The sequence below is a fragment of the Erpetoichthys calabaricus genome, chromosome 4 (assembly GCF_900747795.2).
Source record: "Erpetoichthys calabaricus chromosome 4, fErpCal1.3, whole genome shotgun sequence".
Classification (NCBI taxonomy): Eukaryota; Metazoa; Chordata; class Cladistia; order Polypteriformes; family Polypteridae; genus Erpetoichthys; species Erpetoichthys calabaricus.
In genome coordinates this window covers 244,865,750-244,880,796 of record NC_041397.2, presented here as the reverse complement: position 1 = coordinate 244,880,796, position 15,047 = coordinate 244,865,750, and the positions used below count along the sequence as shown (strand labels likewise).

General features: G+C 40.1%; 1 protein-coding gene across 1 annotated transcript in view; it reads left to right on the top strand.

Moving 5' to 3' along the window:
• LOC114650728 (interferon-induced GTP-binding protein Mx-like) overlaps positions 1-15,047 on the top strand; it is a 74,352-nt gene that overhangs the window by 44,994 nt on the left and 14,311 nt on the right. The window contains 4 exon segments of the mRNA XM_028800537.2: positions 1,986-2,108; positions 3,635-3,776; positions 7,802-7,960; positions 12,455-12,531. Coding sequence (XP_028656370.2) covers positions 1,986-2,108; positions 3,635-3,776; positions 7,802-7,960; positions 12,455-12,531 — 501 coding nt within the window.

The window sequence follows — 15,047 nt, the reverse complement described above, 5'->3', positions numbered from 1 at the left end:
TAAACCCTTAAACATATCATATTTCTATAAATGTTTGACTAAGCGTGTATTTACTTAACATCCATTTATTTATTTTATAAATCGTCATGGTTCTTATGGGTATGCAGTGAGTCGGAACCTAACAAATGCTACAAAAAACCTACACTAGAGCAGTTTATGCAGTATGTGCCAGTCAAAACAACTCTGGGGTTCCATGACAGCTGACAGATGCTTACCCAGAAGTTCAATACATGTAATGTAGCGACGAGCAATAAGGAAAGAAGGGGCTTTGGACTTCATAAATAGAAGACAACCTTGTCTATCTGATGTCACGTGTTTTACGTACCAAAACTGAATAGAAAAAAGAAAAAAGTGGGCTGAGATTGCAGATGAAGTTACCATAGCTGTTAAGCCTTTGTGCAGCACCGGCTCCATCAGGCAGCACTCCATTGGCAGTCACAAAAAGGGGCAAGTACAACTGTGCTGGAAGGTCAGCATGCAGACATTAAATGTGGCATGCCCAACAATTTTCAGTTTTGTAAATTGACATGATCCAGTTATGAGATCGGCAACTGGAGTCGGCATGTTTGATATACTCAACAACTAGAAGTCACGTATATGACATGGGCTTTGTCTGATAAGTAATTAGCTGTAGTCCAGTCATCTAATAGGCATCACTGCTTAGTGAACAATAAGTGTGGATACTAGTCATCACAATTCAAATGGAAGACAGGTAGAAGTACTGTTTTTGTCCTTCTAGTTTGTTTTTTTAAAGCAATCACTCTTGACAGTCATATGTTTTGATTCCTCTCCCATAATAATTGCAGTTGAGAGAATGAACTGCAAGTTGCCACTGAAAACTGTTGGGGTGCCAACCCAGTCGTCCCCGTTTAATTCCAAACAAAATATTACTTTTAACGCAAACAAAAATTAGGGCCTTATGTATGCCAGCTGAAAGGTTTCAAACGACGATTGCCATCAGGCTAGGTAACTGCAAAGTTATAAGGAAGGAACTCCATCCTGTGTTGGGTTTGGTGCAAGTTTAAACACCTCCTCCCATCAACAGCAGGATTTATAGCTCGTGGACTGGACGGGGCAGAGTCAATTGCCTTCACCAGGCATTTTCTCTGTGCTGCTGTGGGAACAAAAGAGGAGAATGTTAGCGTCAGTGCCCCCTCTCGACCAGAAGCGGTATTACACACCAGCTGATGAGCCCGAAAAGAGTGATCAGCAGACGAGCATGCATGACACAATCCAGCCAACAACTACAACAAATGTAACTTTGTTTTAAGGACTTGCAGAATATGGAGTGTAAATGTAGTTCTACGAGTTCTCACTTTGGTTTATGTAATATGTAAGTAATATGTAATAACCTGCATATAGTAATTTGTTGCTGTTGGATTTAATGTTGAGTTCATATATTGTGTATTGTACTTTCATTAGATGGACATGCATTTTCTGATATTTTTTTAGCACCTGAAACTGCTGTCAGACAAAGATGTCACCCATAAAAAAGTAGTACTGATAAACATCTGTGACAGTAAAAGTAAATTTACTTGTAATTTGAAATCTTTTACACATTTCTTGGATTCTGATTAATGATAAATACAAATTGTAGTTTCAAACCATTTGCAAGTTACAATTTTAGCATATTATTGATTCCTCTGTAGCGCTGGTAAATTCCTTCAAAGGAATTCCTTCAAATTCCTTCCGCACGATTGACATTTAGTTAATCTGAAATCTCTGCAGTCTCATACAGTGACCTTTCAATTCATTGATACAAAACAGTCACACTTGTTACTTCAAGCAAGATAAACACATCAGTTCTGCTCCCAGCTTCTGTGTAAAATAACCTTCAACAGAGGGAAGAGTATTACAGAATCCTTGTCACCTCCTGTATAACATTATTTTGTGCGATAAAGCTCTGAAGTATTGTCAAAATGTACTTTCAGTGTATTTTTAAAATATATTACTGTTATGTAGCTTACTGGAAATATTTTTTGTAGCAATCTCTTCCTACACTTCAAAGGAGAACAGAAGTCAAACTGCACAATACTGCTGTGGAACTAAAACAGTATGGGAAGTCTGTTCCAGATACAAATGAACAGAAACTTCCTTTTTTAGTTGAAGTAAGTACTTCTGATACCTCATTTCTCATTTTCTGTCCCTATAGTCCTGGTGATGATTATGAAGGTAACAGGTTTGACAGTAGTCTTGGATCCATGGGTAGAGCTTGGTGTCACTCCCGAGGTGCGCCCCTATGAAGAGGAAGATTTTCTATTCTTTTAATTGAGAGACGGAACTGTCCCCTCCGACCACATATGGAGCTCAATTCACTCCTGAAAGATACTTATGTTTGTTTGAATAATTTTTCTGTCTCTAAAATCTCCTGTGTATCTGTGCAACTCTGTGACCCAAGCACGACAGTGTATGTGGAGTTCACTTTCACCAAACAACAAATCTTTTAATTCTCTTGGATACGCCTCTTAATTGGGAAGAAACACTACTTTTCCCTAATGTCAACACGAATTAGACGATGTACAAGTTTCCGACTTAAATTTTAAATTCGAACAATATATTTGATCTGTTTTCTCTGTTTTCCGTTATTTCATTGAGTAATAATTTCCATTTGTTTGCGCTAATGAGATCATTACTATCATTTATTTGAGACTTTCGAATTTTCCTACTTCCATTATCTCTAACCTGCTCTGCATGTGTATCATGCCAATGTTTTTGAATTCTTTACTACGTTCTACTTTGTCATCTACTCTTTGTCTTTTTCTGGCCCTGGCTGTGGTTAAATCTCTTGGCACAAAGTCATGTCTCATCTCGTCCCAAGATTTTTTTATATAATAGAGAGATTTATTTTAATTTGATGTCAGCTGTCCCTTTCAGTTAGGAAGTGTGGGTTGTGACCACAAGGAGGCACCAGTACAGTACTGTAAAGTACTAAATTAAAGGATTTTTATTCTTACCTCTTCACAATCCTCCAGTAATCAGCCACAAAAACAAACAAATAAATTCAACAATTATTCTTCCTCCTCTCTCCCTCCCAACTCTAACTCAATTCAAGTGAGGCAGCAGGCTTCCCTTTAAAGCAGTCCTGGTCTCCTGTCCAGGTCAGCCAGAACATTTACAGGTTGTGTTGAAACCACCACCCAAAACCAGGACCAGCTTCCTCTGGTGGTCCCCAAAGACCCGACAGGGCTGCATTTCTGGACTCCCAACTCCCTATGGGAGTCCTGATCGGGATTAGCTCAGAGGGATACTGCCAGCTATCATGTGGGGGAATGATCTGCTCTCTGTGTGCCATTCGCCTTCATGTGAAGGATTTTCAGCAGTATTTTTATATCATAATAGTTTGTATCCACATCTTTTCTTGGTTTTTACACTATGGATTTATAAATGAAGGAAACGATAATACTAGTACAGAAAATATACACTGTATGAATAACAAGCATCTCTATTGTCTGTATCACCTTGGAAACCTGTATATAGGTAATACTATGTATTAAGTGTAGGCATTTATTACAATGTTGTTACAGATGTACTGTGCATACTGTAAAATAATTACAGAAATGTAAAATGGAATTAAAAAGCTATTAGCATAACATTCAAATTGTAACTGTAATTATGCATTTTTTTCCTCTTCTAGAAACTCCAGGAGTATTATGATGTCATTTCAAATATTATCAAAGGAGAAGAAACAGTTGAAAATGAATAAAGCAGGGTTATCACTACAGTACGAGAAATGTTTGTAGGCTGGAAATATCTTCTGGACACAAAATATTTCAAATGTGAGTAATTTATTTTTCAAATGGGTTTTTGTGCAAAATAAAATGATAAAATGTGTAGATATGTACTTGGGGGGGAATAATAACATTCCTGGCTTAATTTAATTTATAACCAGCTGAAATACCCAGTGTTGCCCAGGAAGAAAATAATAATAAAAAAAGCTTTCAAAATTAAAATAAATTAACAAACAATGAAGACTCACTAATGTGATTGTCTTGTGGTCTTGTATGTATGTTATCAACTCTGTTTAATTTCAAAAGTAACAGGGGTGCTGTGGTGCTCAAACAAAGAATGCTGGCAGTCACCTCCTGTTCGCCCTCTGGTGGTCGTTCCGAGTGTCAACTTGATGATAACATGCATACAAGACCACAAGATCACCCCCCACCCTACCCAGAAGGGGGGTGGGTTAGGACTGATTTCTCCCTACAGTATTTTTAGTCGACCAATGAGAAACATGTGTACCAAATTTCGTGAAAATTGCTCCAGCCGATCGGAAATGATGCTGGAACATACATACACACACACACACACACACACACATACATTGACTTTTATATATACAGATTAAAAAGCACACTGAATTAAACAATTATCCCATCAATAGATACTGGAAATTCATTAATTTTTAAAAACAATGTTTTAAATAGGGCGGCACGGTGGCACAGTGGCTAGCGCTGCTGCCTCGCCGTTGGGAGACCTGGGGACCTGGGTTCGATTCCCAGGTCCTCCCTGCGTGGAGTTTGCATGTTCTCCCCGTGTCTGCGTGGGTTTCCTCCGGGCGCTCCGGTTTCCTCCCACATTCCAAAGACATGCAGGTTAGGTGGATTGGCGATTCTAAATTGGCCCTAGTGTGTGCTTGGTGTGTGGGAGTGTTTGTGTGTGTCCTGCGGTGGGTTGGCACCCTGCCCAGGATTGGTTCCTGCCTTGTGCCCTGTGTTGGCTGGGATTGGCTCCAGCAGACCCCCGTGACCCTGTGTTCAGATTCAGCGGGTTGGACAATGGATGGATGGATGTTCTAAATATACAGCTTATATGCATAATTTTCATATTCTATCACAGTAATTTCAAATGAACAGTATGTGGTACATTCATGTTGGCATAAACTCTCTTATAATTCTCATATAAAATCTCCCCTGCACATCTGCAGAAAAAATGGAACTTCATAAATTGTTAATGGAATAAAAATGAAGAAGTGTAACTGTGAAGACTTTAAAAATATTTTTGCTTTGCCTTTGAGAGTTGCTTTCCTAACAGCATAACATACAGAACACTCAATGTGATCGTGACTCTCTATGTCAGACTGTGTTTGTGTATAAATTGTATACAAGTTTTTACTTAAGGTGCTGGCTCCTGTCATTTGCTTTTTGTTTGCTCTAAGCCTGTGTAACACTTCTAGAACTGTTTTTTTTTTAGAAGGGTGTTTTGTGCTGTGTGCCTCATACACACAATTAAATATGACTGGTGTTAATCTTAGCCATTTAGAATGAAATACTGGATGCAGATTAGAAATTGTGAGGAAAATGAAGCAGGATGTGAGGGGGCAGTGACAACTAATGAGACTGTGAAATATTTAAAATTCTATTTCACTTGAAATCACAAAAGACTAAAATATACGGTATAAAAGAAGAGAAGTGACACTGAAAAAGATTTGGGGCACAGCCATGACCCTATATAATGTAAAGCAAATAAACAAATTAAATAGTTTTTTCAGACACAAGTCTAAACAAAGAACTGACAGCGGTAGTGGGGGGTTTGAGATCATATGGGTTCCAGGCAAGAAGGGGATGGTCTAGAAGGGTGGACAATGGAAGTGATGTCAGTGATGGAAAGGCTGTCAATCATCCATTGTGCAGACTGAGGAAGAGAGAATGCAACAGACATCAGTGCCAACCCTGGCAGGAAAATTAGCATCATCAGAGCCCTTTAGCTATCTCCCAAGCTTGTGCACATGACAATGGAAAATCAAGTACCAAGTGTAAAGAAGTCAAGATTCACAGAACACCTGCAATCAGTTGAGCAGTTTATTAAACTGTTGCTAGCATACAGATGTGTCTCACTGTAATATTGCACTCTATGTTTTAATGCTATCTTACATCTCTCTTTAAGGCACACATACTGTACTACAACACTACATAAGCAAATTTAATTCACACTTAACTGATTGACCATTTTCACATAGAGAGGCACATAACATAAATGGTGAGGCAGGTGACTAGATCTGAACACATTAGAAGTTCAATATAAAAATGAGTTAATTCAATTTGCTACAAATAAGATTAATTATAGTGCAAAGCACAGAAGGGGTATACAGAACATGGTCTTGAGAGAAAGACAGAGAAGGGAGTTGAAGAAGAGCAGAAAATTATGAGACAGAAACCAACAAAGAAGAAGAACAGGAGAAGTCTGCTCGGATATTGTCAGGTTTCTCATTGTTTGTCATTCACCTTCAACCAATCAAGTTTAAAGTTGGTGTCTGGCATCCTAACACCATTAGAAAACCCAACAATATCAACTCTATCTTAGAACAGCCAGCGTGATTAGGGTAAAGACAGATCCCCAGGATCTCACAAGTTTGTTGTTTTGGCGACACCTCTTGTTGCTGGAATAACATTAGCAGGTGGGATCCTGGCAGGGGCTGTACGACTTTGTGGGCTTACCAGGAAAATCTAGCATGTCACTTTGTTCTTTCTAGGGCTTATCACAATATTAATTTCTTTCAGTAGTCAAATGTTCTTCCCCAGAGCAGTACTGGTCTTCTGAAACAAAAGGATCAATTGCCTTACAATATATACCGGCTACAAATATTATTTAATAAGCTCAAATGGTTGAAACACTTCAGAACGAAACACCCCAAACATGGACTTTTCACACTTCTGCCATCCAAGAGAAGATACTGCAGCATCAGAGCCAGATCTGCCAGGCTGCAGGAGAGTTTTTACCCTCAGGTTGTCAGACTCCTTAACACCAGGCTGCCACCTGGGATCTTCCACACGACCTCAACCACCTCTAAAAACAGAACTTTTATACAAGCAAGCCACTTTCCTGCAAAGACGAGTGTGCAAGTAGACATGTAGAAAAGAACTGAAAATCTCATACTGGCCTTTAAGTATTTTGATACTCTTCATATCCTTCTGCTTTGAAACATTCTGACCTGTCATTGTTTACACATGTCTTAAACAACTATTATCATACACTGATAATTTCTGTATTATCTATATCTATTATTTATTTCTTAAATTACATATCTATATTATGTATCTAGACTATATCTAGACTTACTATATTTATGTGTCTAGATTGCAAATACCATACATTGCATCAATGTTCATATTACTTACTACACGTCAATATTGCTGCTACATCTTTGTCTTGTCTTTGCACAATGTCTTGTCTTGTTTGTGTTTTAATTTTAAATTTTAATTCTATTTTTAATTTATTATTTGCACGTCATGTTGTTACACTGTGGACCCTGAGCTTCGCAATTTCGTCTATCTGTATACTTGTATATGGTTGAGATGACAATAAAGTTCATTTTGACATTGACTTTGAGAAAGTCTGTTCATGCAAAAGTAATGTGCCGGCCGGGTATTAGCATGGAAAAGCATTCCTCACTAAGGACTTACTTGAAAATTCTCTTTAAATCTAGTGGTGGTTTTTAGTAGCCACATATGTCCTAGTGGTCTGCTCTTTCACTGAATTCTATCCTGTGCTGATAAGTCAGGGAAGGTGAATAAATGCTTTTCATTGTGGTGATAATGTTGGGATTACCTCTGTCATTTTTGTAGCTTGTGTATAATTTATCATATCTGTATCTTACATTTCCCTATGTATGTATAATAAATAGGTTTTAAAAATCAAGTTTGTTATAGTTTGTGCGCAACCCAAAAGCAATTTATATTCAGATGCAGCAACAGATTAAACCATCATTCGTAAATTGCAGTTTATTATTGTTAAAGTGCCATAAATCATCTTAGTTAACCTGGTGTATCATTTTAAAGTGTATTAATTGTTTTGGTTTTTTTTCTAGTGGGAAACAACCTTTGGAATGAAATAGAATCAAGCATTAAAAGATACAGGGGTAAAGAGCTTCCAGGATTCGTCAATTATGCCACCTTTGAGATATTTATTAAGAAACATATTGATAATTTAGAAGAGCCCTCTTTAGATATACTGAAAAAAGTTACAGGTAAGAACAATGAATTGTTTATTTTTTTTTTCAAAGTAAACCTTTTATTTTCCTGTCCTACTTTATTGACCTCAGCCATCCTGCATGGCCACTTTTCTCACAACTATGTTCCGGCAGATAGTCCAAGACCATTGGCACTCACACCACTAGATTCAAAGACTATTTTTTGAGATATACTTAATACTCCCGACAAGTACAAACCAAGTGGTAGGTCAAAACCAGAATCAAGTGCTAAAGAATTCAAAAAAATAAATATTTACACAAAGGGGAGGGTTGATCAAAGTGATGCTGTAAAGTAGGGAAATCAAAACCCACTCACTGATACTTTGTCAAGGATTATGGACAGGTGTACAAAGTCTTGAGACTACTCCACCATAGTATCATCTAGCAGCTATTGACACCATTACCCTTACAGTGTCTGGTCATCATGACAGATTCTGAACTTCCTGGTCTTTATATCAGGTACAGGATCCCAACTGCTTCAAACGTGATAAGCTTGCTTTTCTTGCACCAGTCTGCCAAGTCTTTTCACTGGACCTTGGAGGTAGGGACAGTGACAGGGGGGACAGTAACATTGTGGTTACAGTGGAGCCATTGCAATGACCCAAGTGGAATTTTATTTTAACTTTCAGCCTCAATAAACAAGGAAGTAATAATGAATGCTCACTATTGAAAGCTGGTACTTTATAAGCATTTAAAGTTTGAGTTGAATAATTTATATTTTCTTATTCTATTAAAAACCACTCCTGTAAAAGTGTTATGGTTGTATTTTTGACTTCCAATATATGCCTTAACAGATTATCTATCCTCAGAACAACATATCTACAGTATGTGCTAATGCAAGATTACAGAGGAATATTTCAGACAAAATAATATAAATACAGTGGTGTGAAAAACTATTTGCCCCCTTCCTGATTTCTTATTCTTTTGCATGTTTGTCACACAAAATGTTTCTGATCATCAAACACATTTAACCATTAGTCAAATATAACACAAGTAAACACAAAATGCAGTTTGTAAATGGTGGTTTTTATTATTTAGGGAGAAAAAAAAATCCAAACCTACATGGCCCTGTGTGAAAAAGTAATTGCCCCCTGAACCTAATAACTGGTTGGGCCACCCTTAGCAGCAATATCTGCAATCAAGCGTTTGCGATAACTTGCAATGAGTCTATTACAGCGCTCTGGAGGAATTTTGGCCCACTCATCTTTGCAAAATTGTTGTAATTCAGCTTTATTTGAGGGTTTTCTAGCATGAACCGCCTTTTTAAGGTCATGCCATAGCATCTCAATTGGATTCAGGTCAGGACTTTGACTAGGCCACTCCAAAGTCTTCATTTTGTTTTTCTTCAGCCATTCAGAGGTGGATTTGCTGGTGTGTTTTGGGTCATTGTCCTGTTGCAGCACCCAAGATCGCTTCAGCTTGAGTTGACGAACAGATGGCCGGACATTCTCCTTCAGGATTTTTTGGTAGACAGTAGAATTCATGGTTCCATCTATCACAGCAAGCCTTCCAGGTCCTGAAGCAGCAAAACAACCCCAGACCATCACACTACCACCACCATATTTTACTGTTGGTATGATGTTCTTTTTCTGAAATGCTGTGTTCCTTTTACGCCAGATGTAACGGGACATTTGCCTTCCAAAAAGTTCAACTTTTGTCTCATCAGTCCACAAGGTATTTTCCCAAAAGTCTTGGCAATCATTGAGATGTTTCTTAGCAAAATTGAGATGAGCCCTAATGTTCTTTTTGCTTAACAGTGGTTTGCGTCTTGGACATCTGCCATGCAGGCCGTTTTTGCCCAGTCTCTTTCTTATGGTGGAGTCGTGAACACTGACCTTAATTGAGGCAAGTGAGGCCTGCAGTTCTTTAGACGTTGTCCTGGGGTCTTTTGTGACCTCTCGGATGAGTCGTCTCTGCGCTCTTGGGGTAATTTTGGTCGGCCGGCCACTCCCGGGAAGGTTCACCACTGTTCCATGTTTTTGCCATTTGTGGATAATGGCTCTCACTGTGGTTCGCTGGAGTCCCAAAGCTTTAGAAATGGCTTTATAACCTTTACCAGACTGATATATCTCAATTACTTCTGTTCTCATTTGTTCCTGAATTTCTTTGGATCTTGGCATGATGTCTAGCTTTTGAGGTGCTTTTGGTCTACTTCTCTGTGTCAGGCAGCTCCTATTTAAGTGATTTCTTGATTGAAACAGGTGTGGCAGTAATCAGGCCTGGGGGTGGCTACGGAAATTGAACTCAGGTGTGATACACCACAGTTAGGTTATTTTTTTAACAAGGGGGCAATTACTTTTTCACACAGGGCCATGTAGGTTTGGATTTTTTTTCTCCCTAAATAATAAACACCATCATTTAAAAACTGCATTTTGTGTTTACTTGTGTTATATTTGACTAATGGTTAAATGTGTTTGATGATCAGAAACATTTTGTGTGACAAACATGCAAAAGAATAAGAAATCAGGAAGGGGGCAAATAGTTTTTCACACCACTGTAATTAACACAAATGTATAGTGAAATGGGACAATAAATAAAAATACAATGGTATGTGAGACGAAATAATTAAATGTGTCATGAAATAAGGTTTTTTAATTATTTCTTCATTTATTCTCTTTCAACTCTGATGAGTGCAAATGAGTTTTCATTTAGAGTTGTATTTCATGTTGCCTGCAATGTTAGTGAAATGAAGAAATAAATAAACACAAAGAAATAAGCAACAAAAACACATTTCCTGATACAATTAAAAGCTGCATTTATTTATTGTGACTTTTCTCTCTATTATAAAAAAAAACCTGGGAGGGACACTAGGGAGACGAGACGTGATCTTCTCAGAAGACAATCTGACGTCCCACGAGAGACACTTTAATGTCCCGCGAGACAAGGTAGTGAGACCACATTTAAAACAAGATCACGGACATCTAACCAAGTAGTTGTTGGAATGCTTTTGGCAGACAGATATCATGTGCTCCCAGCTCTTAAAACAACGACAAGCGACAAGCAGAACACGCAGCTTGCCAGCAGCAGCAGCAGCAGCAGCAGGAAGCCAGCAGATGATCTGACCGCTTCTCCTTAGCGTGCGTTCAGCACCCCCCTTTCATAACGCGAGTGGCAGAGATGTGAAGTGGCAAAAGGACAGCTGCTGTACAGGCTTTGAAATGATCGACGCAAAGCGCGACACGCAGAAAACGCAGCTCATCAGCAGAAATAAGCCAGCAGATGATCCGACGGAATCTCCTTAGCATGCGTTCAGCCACCCCACCTTCACAACACGAGCAGCGTTATACGTCCTGCGAGAAAGATTTAACCACACCCAGGGCCGGAAATAAAGGTAAACCAAACCCGGGGGTGGGTGAGCAAGTTTTTAAAAATATTTCACATTTGTCGTAATTATGAAGCTCAATTCACCTCCTAAACAAATAATAAGAACTCAAACAAAAATAAAATAGGTAGAAATACACTTTTACCTCAGAATTGATTTAAGAGCTACGAAGGCTGCTTTTTTAATTCCCGCTTATAACAATTCAGTTCATAAAGGAGTTGCTGTGATCAGATGATGTAAGCTTACTGTGCCAACATGTCAGTTTTCGTTTGAATTAGCAGTCAGTGTATTTATCTGACCACTCACAACATACACCTATTTTTAAGACGCAAGTTAAGTAGGAGAAAAGCACTCAAAACTCCTTTTGTTTGAAGGAGTTGGGGGCACAACAGTTCAGTTGAGGGGGCAACACCCCTTTTTCTCCCCTACCTATACTGGTTTCATGCTTGGCCTGCTTGGAGAGGTAGCCATGCTTTGCATCTGTTGGCCTGTGTATTGTTACACCCTAGGGATCTCCAATGATGATCCTTCTCCTTCTCCCATACCATCCTACTACCTCCTACTACCTTCTTTGCAAGCGGGACAAGCCATTACATTAGAAAATAGTTTGAAAAAGAAAGAAATAAGATTCACAGTAGATTCATCTCCAGTTTCATCAAGAATGCTGTGTGTATCTTCAACTATGTGTGAAATTTTAAAACTCATACAAGATGAACGGCTAACAGATTGATATAAGAGAAAGGACCAAAATGAGCACCAGGTCATAGCTTATATGCCAAAAAAAATCCCACAGACTTTAATTATTATAAAGAGGGCACACTACTGGCTAATAAAGTTATTGATAGCTATTTTAAAATAAACTGGTTTAAAAGAATACAAATGGGGCAGAACAAGCAAATAAAAAGCAGACGTTTCATAAATGGCTGAACACTCATTTTATGTATCACATTGAGAATGCATCTGAACAGTTTGTGTAATTTGAAGAAGCAACCGGACAAAGTGGAGGTTCTTTTGAGAAGGTATACACTGTCTGCATGAAGAACAAAAAACAAAAAAAAAACAAAAGCTGAAATTTTTGTTGGGCTAACATAAACTGTTTCTAAGAGAAAAGTACTAATTATGTGTTTATGGTCTGAAAGTAACATGTTAACCCAATATTCCTTTCACAGAATTGATGCGTTCAGCATTTACAAAAACTGCAAAAGCTCATTTTGAAAATTTCCCAAACTTATTTCGAGCCATAAAGGTAAGATCTTCCATAAAGGTGTTTTATTTTACCCTGTAATTAAAGATCAATATTGAATGAGCAATATGTTGTATTCTGTGCAGAGGAACAGAAAGATGCATTTTTAGAAGAAGAAATTAAAATATGGAGATAGTTCAGCAAAATATTAGGCAAATGCTTTTCATTCACCTATAAATTGTATTTAGAAATGCTTGTATAACCCTTTAATTTCAGAATGCAACTCAAAAGGAGAGAATAGTATTATTAACAGGTTTCTGGGCACCACCATGAGTCTGTCTTCTTCTGTATACTTCACATATATCAGCCGTGATTCAATGTCAGGCATGTGGCTACATAAGAGCATTTATGTGCTGACTGGCTTCCATATTATTACAAAGACTACGTTACATTTTTTTCCTTAGTCAAGTTGGTGAGCATGCACTGGTGCAGTGTGTTGCCACACCCACTACATGACAAAATAACTCGGGATCCTGGTTGGCAACCCCCCTGTCCCACCCTCCAGAAATGACCCTCTATCTGCCGCAGCCAGGTGTTACGTGGGCGACCCCGTAGCCTGGTCCAGCCACTCGAGTCCCCAACAGTGAGAATCTTACGAGCTGGATCACCCTCGGGGAAACGCACCATATGGCCATAGTGCCGTAACTGACGCTCCCTCACAATGCAGGTAATGTGCCCCATTCGGGCCTCCATGAGCAACCGCTCAATCGACACAAAGTCAAACCAACGGTACCCAAGGATTTTCCAGAGAGACACAGTACCAAAGGAGTCCAGTCTTCGTCTCAGGTCACTGGATCGTGTCCATGTCTCGCAACCATATAGCAAGACAGGAAGCACCAGGACTGTAAAGACTTGGACCTTTGTCCTTTTGGATAGATATCGGGAGTGCCACACACCCCCCTCCAGCAACATCATGACCCCCCATGCTCTACCAATCCATCTACTGACTTCATAGGAAGAGTCACCAGAAACATGAATGTCACTGCCAAGGTAATTAAACCTCTCGACAAGGTCGACACTCTCTCTGCAGACAGACACACTGCTGATGGCTGTGCCCAAGAGGTCATTAAAGGTCTGGATCTTGGTTTTTATCCAGGACACTCGCAAGCCCAGACACTCAGACTACTCACTCAATCTCTCGAGCGCCCCAATCAGAGCCTCCATTGACTCCGCAAAGATCACAGCATCGTCAGCAAAGTCAAGATCCGTGAATCTTTCTTCATCAACAGATGCCCCACAGACGCTGGACCCCATGACCTTGCCCAACACCCAGTCCATAGAAGCATTGAACAGAGTAGGAGCAAGAACACACCCCTGATGAACCCCAGAATCAACTGGGAAAAACACAGAGGTTCTGCCTCCACTCTGCACAGCACTCACAGTACCAGTGTATAGGCCAGCGACGATATCCAGCAATCTCGAGGGGATCCCACGAACCCTCAGGATGTCCCACAGGGCAGCTCGATCAACTGAGTCAAATGCTTTACGAAAATCAACAAAGGCTGCAAAGAAACTCTGCCGATATTTGCATTTGCGCTCCATGAGAAACCTCAGTGCCAGGATGCGGTCAATGGTAGACTTCTTAGGCGTAAAACCAGACTGTTCTGGTCGCTGGTAGGTGAGCAAGTGATCACGGATCCTATCGAGGACGACCCTAGCAAAGACCTTACCTGGCACCGACAGCAGTGTTATCCCCCTGTAGTTGCTGCAATCCAGGCGATCACCCTTCCTTTTCCAGATAGGGACGACAAGTGCCATTTTCCAGTCAGTTGGGATGATGCCAGTCTCCCAAATGGAAGCAAAGATTGCTTGCAATGAAAGGAGGACAGCCTTACCACCAGCCTGGAGAAGTTCACCCCAGATACCACAGATCCCTGCAGCCTTTCCTCCCCTCAGCTGGTTCACCACCTGTACAATCTCAGTGAGATTGGGTGGTTCACAGCTAATTGGAGGATCAGCCTCAAGGACGGTGGACCCAGAGATATCCAATGTCCTAGCCGGAGGATCAGCTTTGAACACTGCTCAAAGTAGCCAGCCCAGCGGGTCACAACTGCAGTGTCATCCGTAAGGACCATTTCATCGGCTGCCCTGAGTGCGACTCTCCGAGGTACAGATTGTACTTTGATCCCTCTGTAAGCAGGATGTGGGTCGCTAGACCACAGATGGTGTGTCACTTGCCCACAGATTCCTCTAATAAATGCCTCTGTATCTGCCCTCAGAGCCCTCGCGGCCGTCCTTCTCAGTTCCCGGTACAGACCAAAGTTGCCATTGAGCCGTGCACTGCGACTCCTCTCGATGATATCCAGGGTGCCCTGCGAAATGAAACACCACCTTCTGGGAACACCGGCAACACCAACACAACCCCCAGCAACCTTCAGGGTCTTGTCACGGATGGTCTCCCACATCACATTAGGATCAGCAGTCGCACCCAAATCTGCAAGTTCCTCACACAAACTGCATGCAAACTCATTAGAAACAGCCTGGTCTTGGAGTCTGGCCAAGTCCAGGCTCATTTTCCT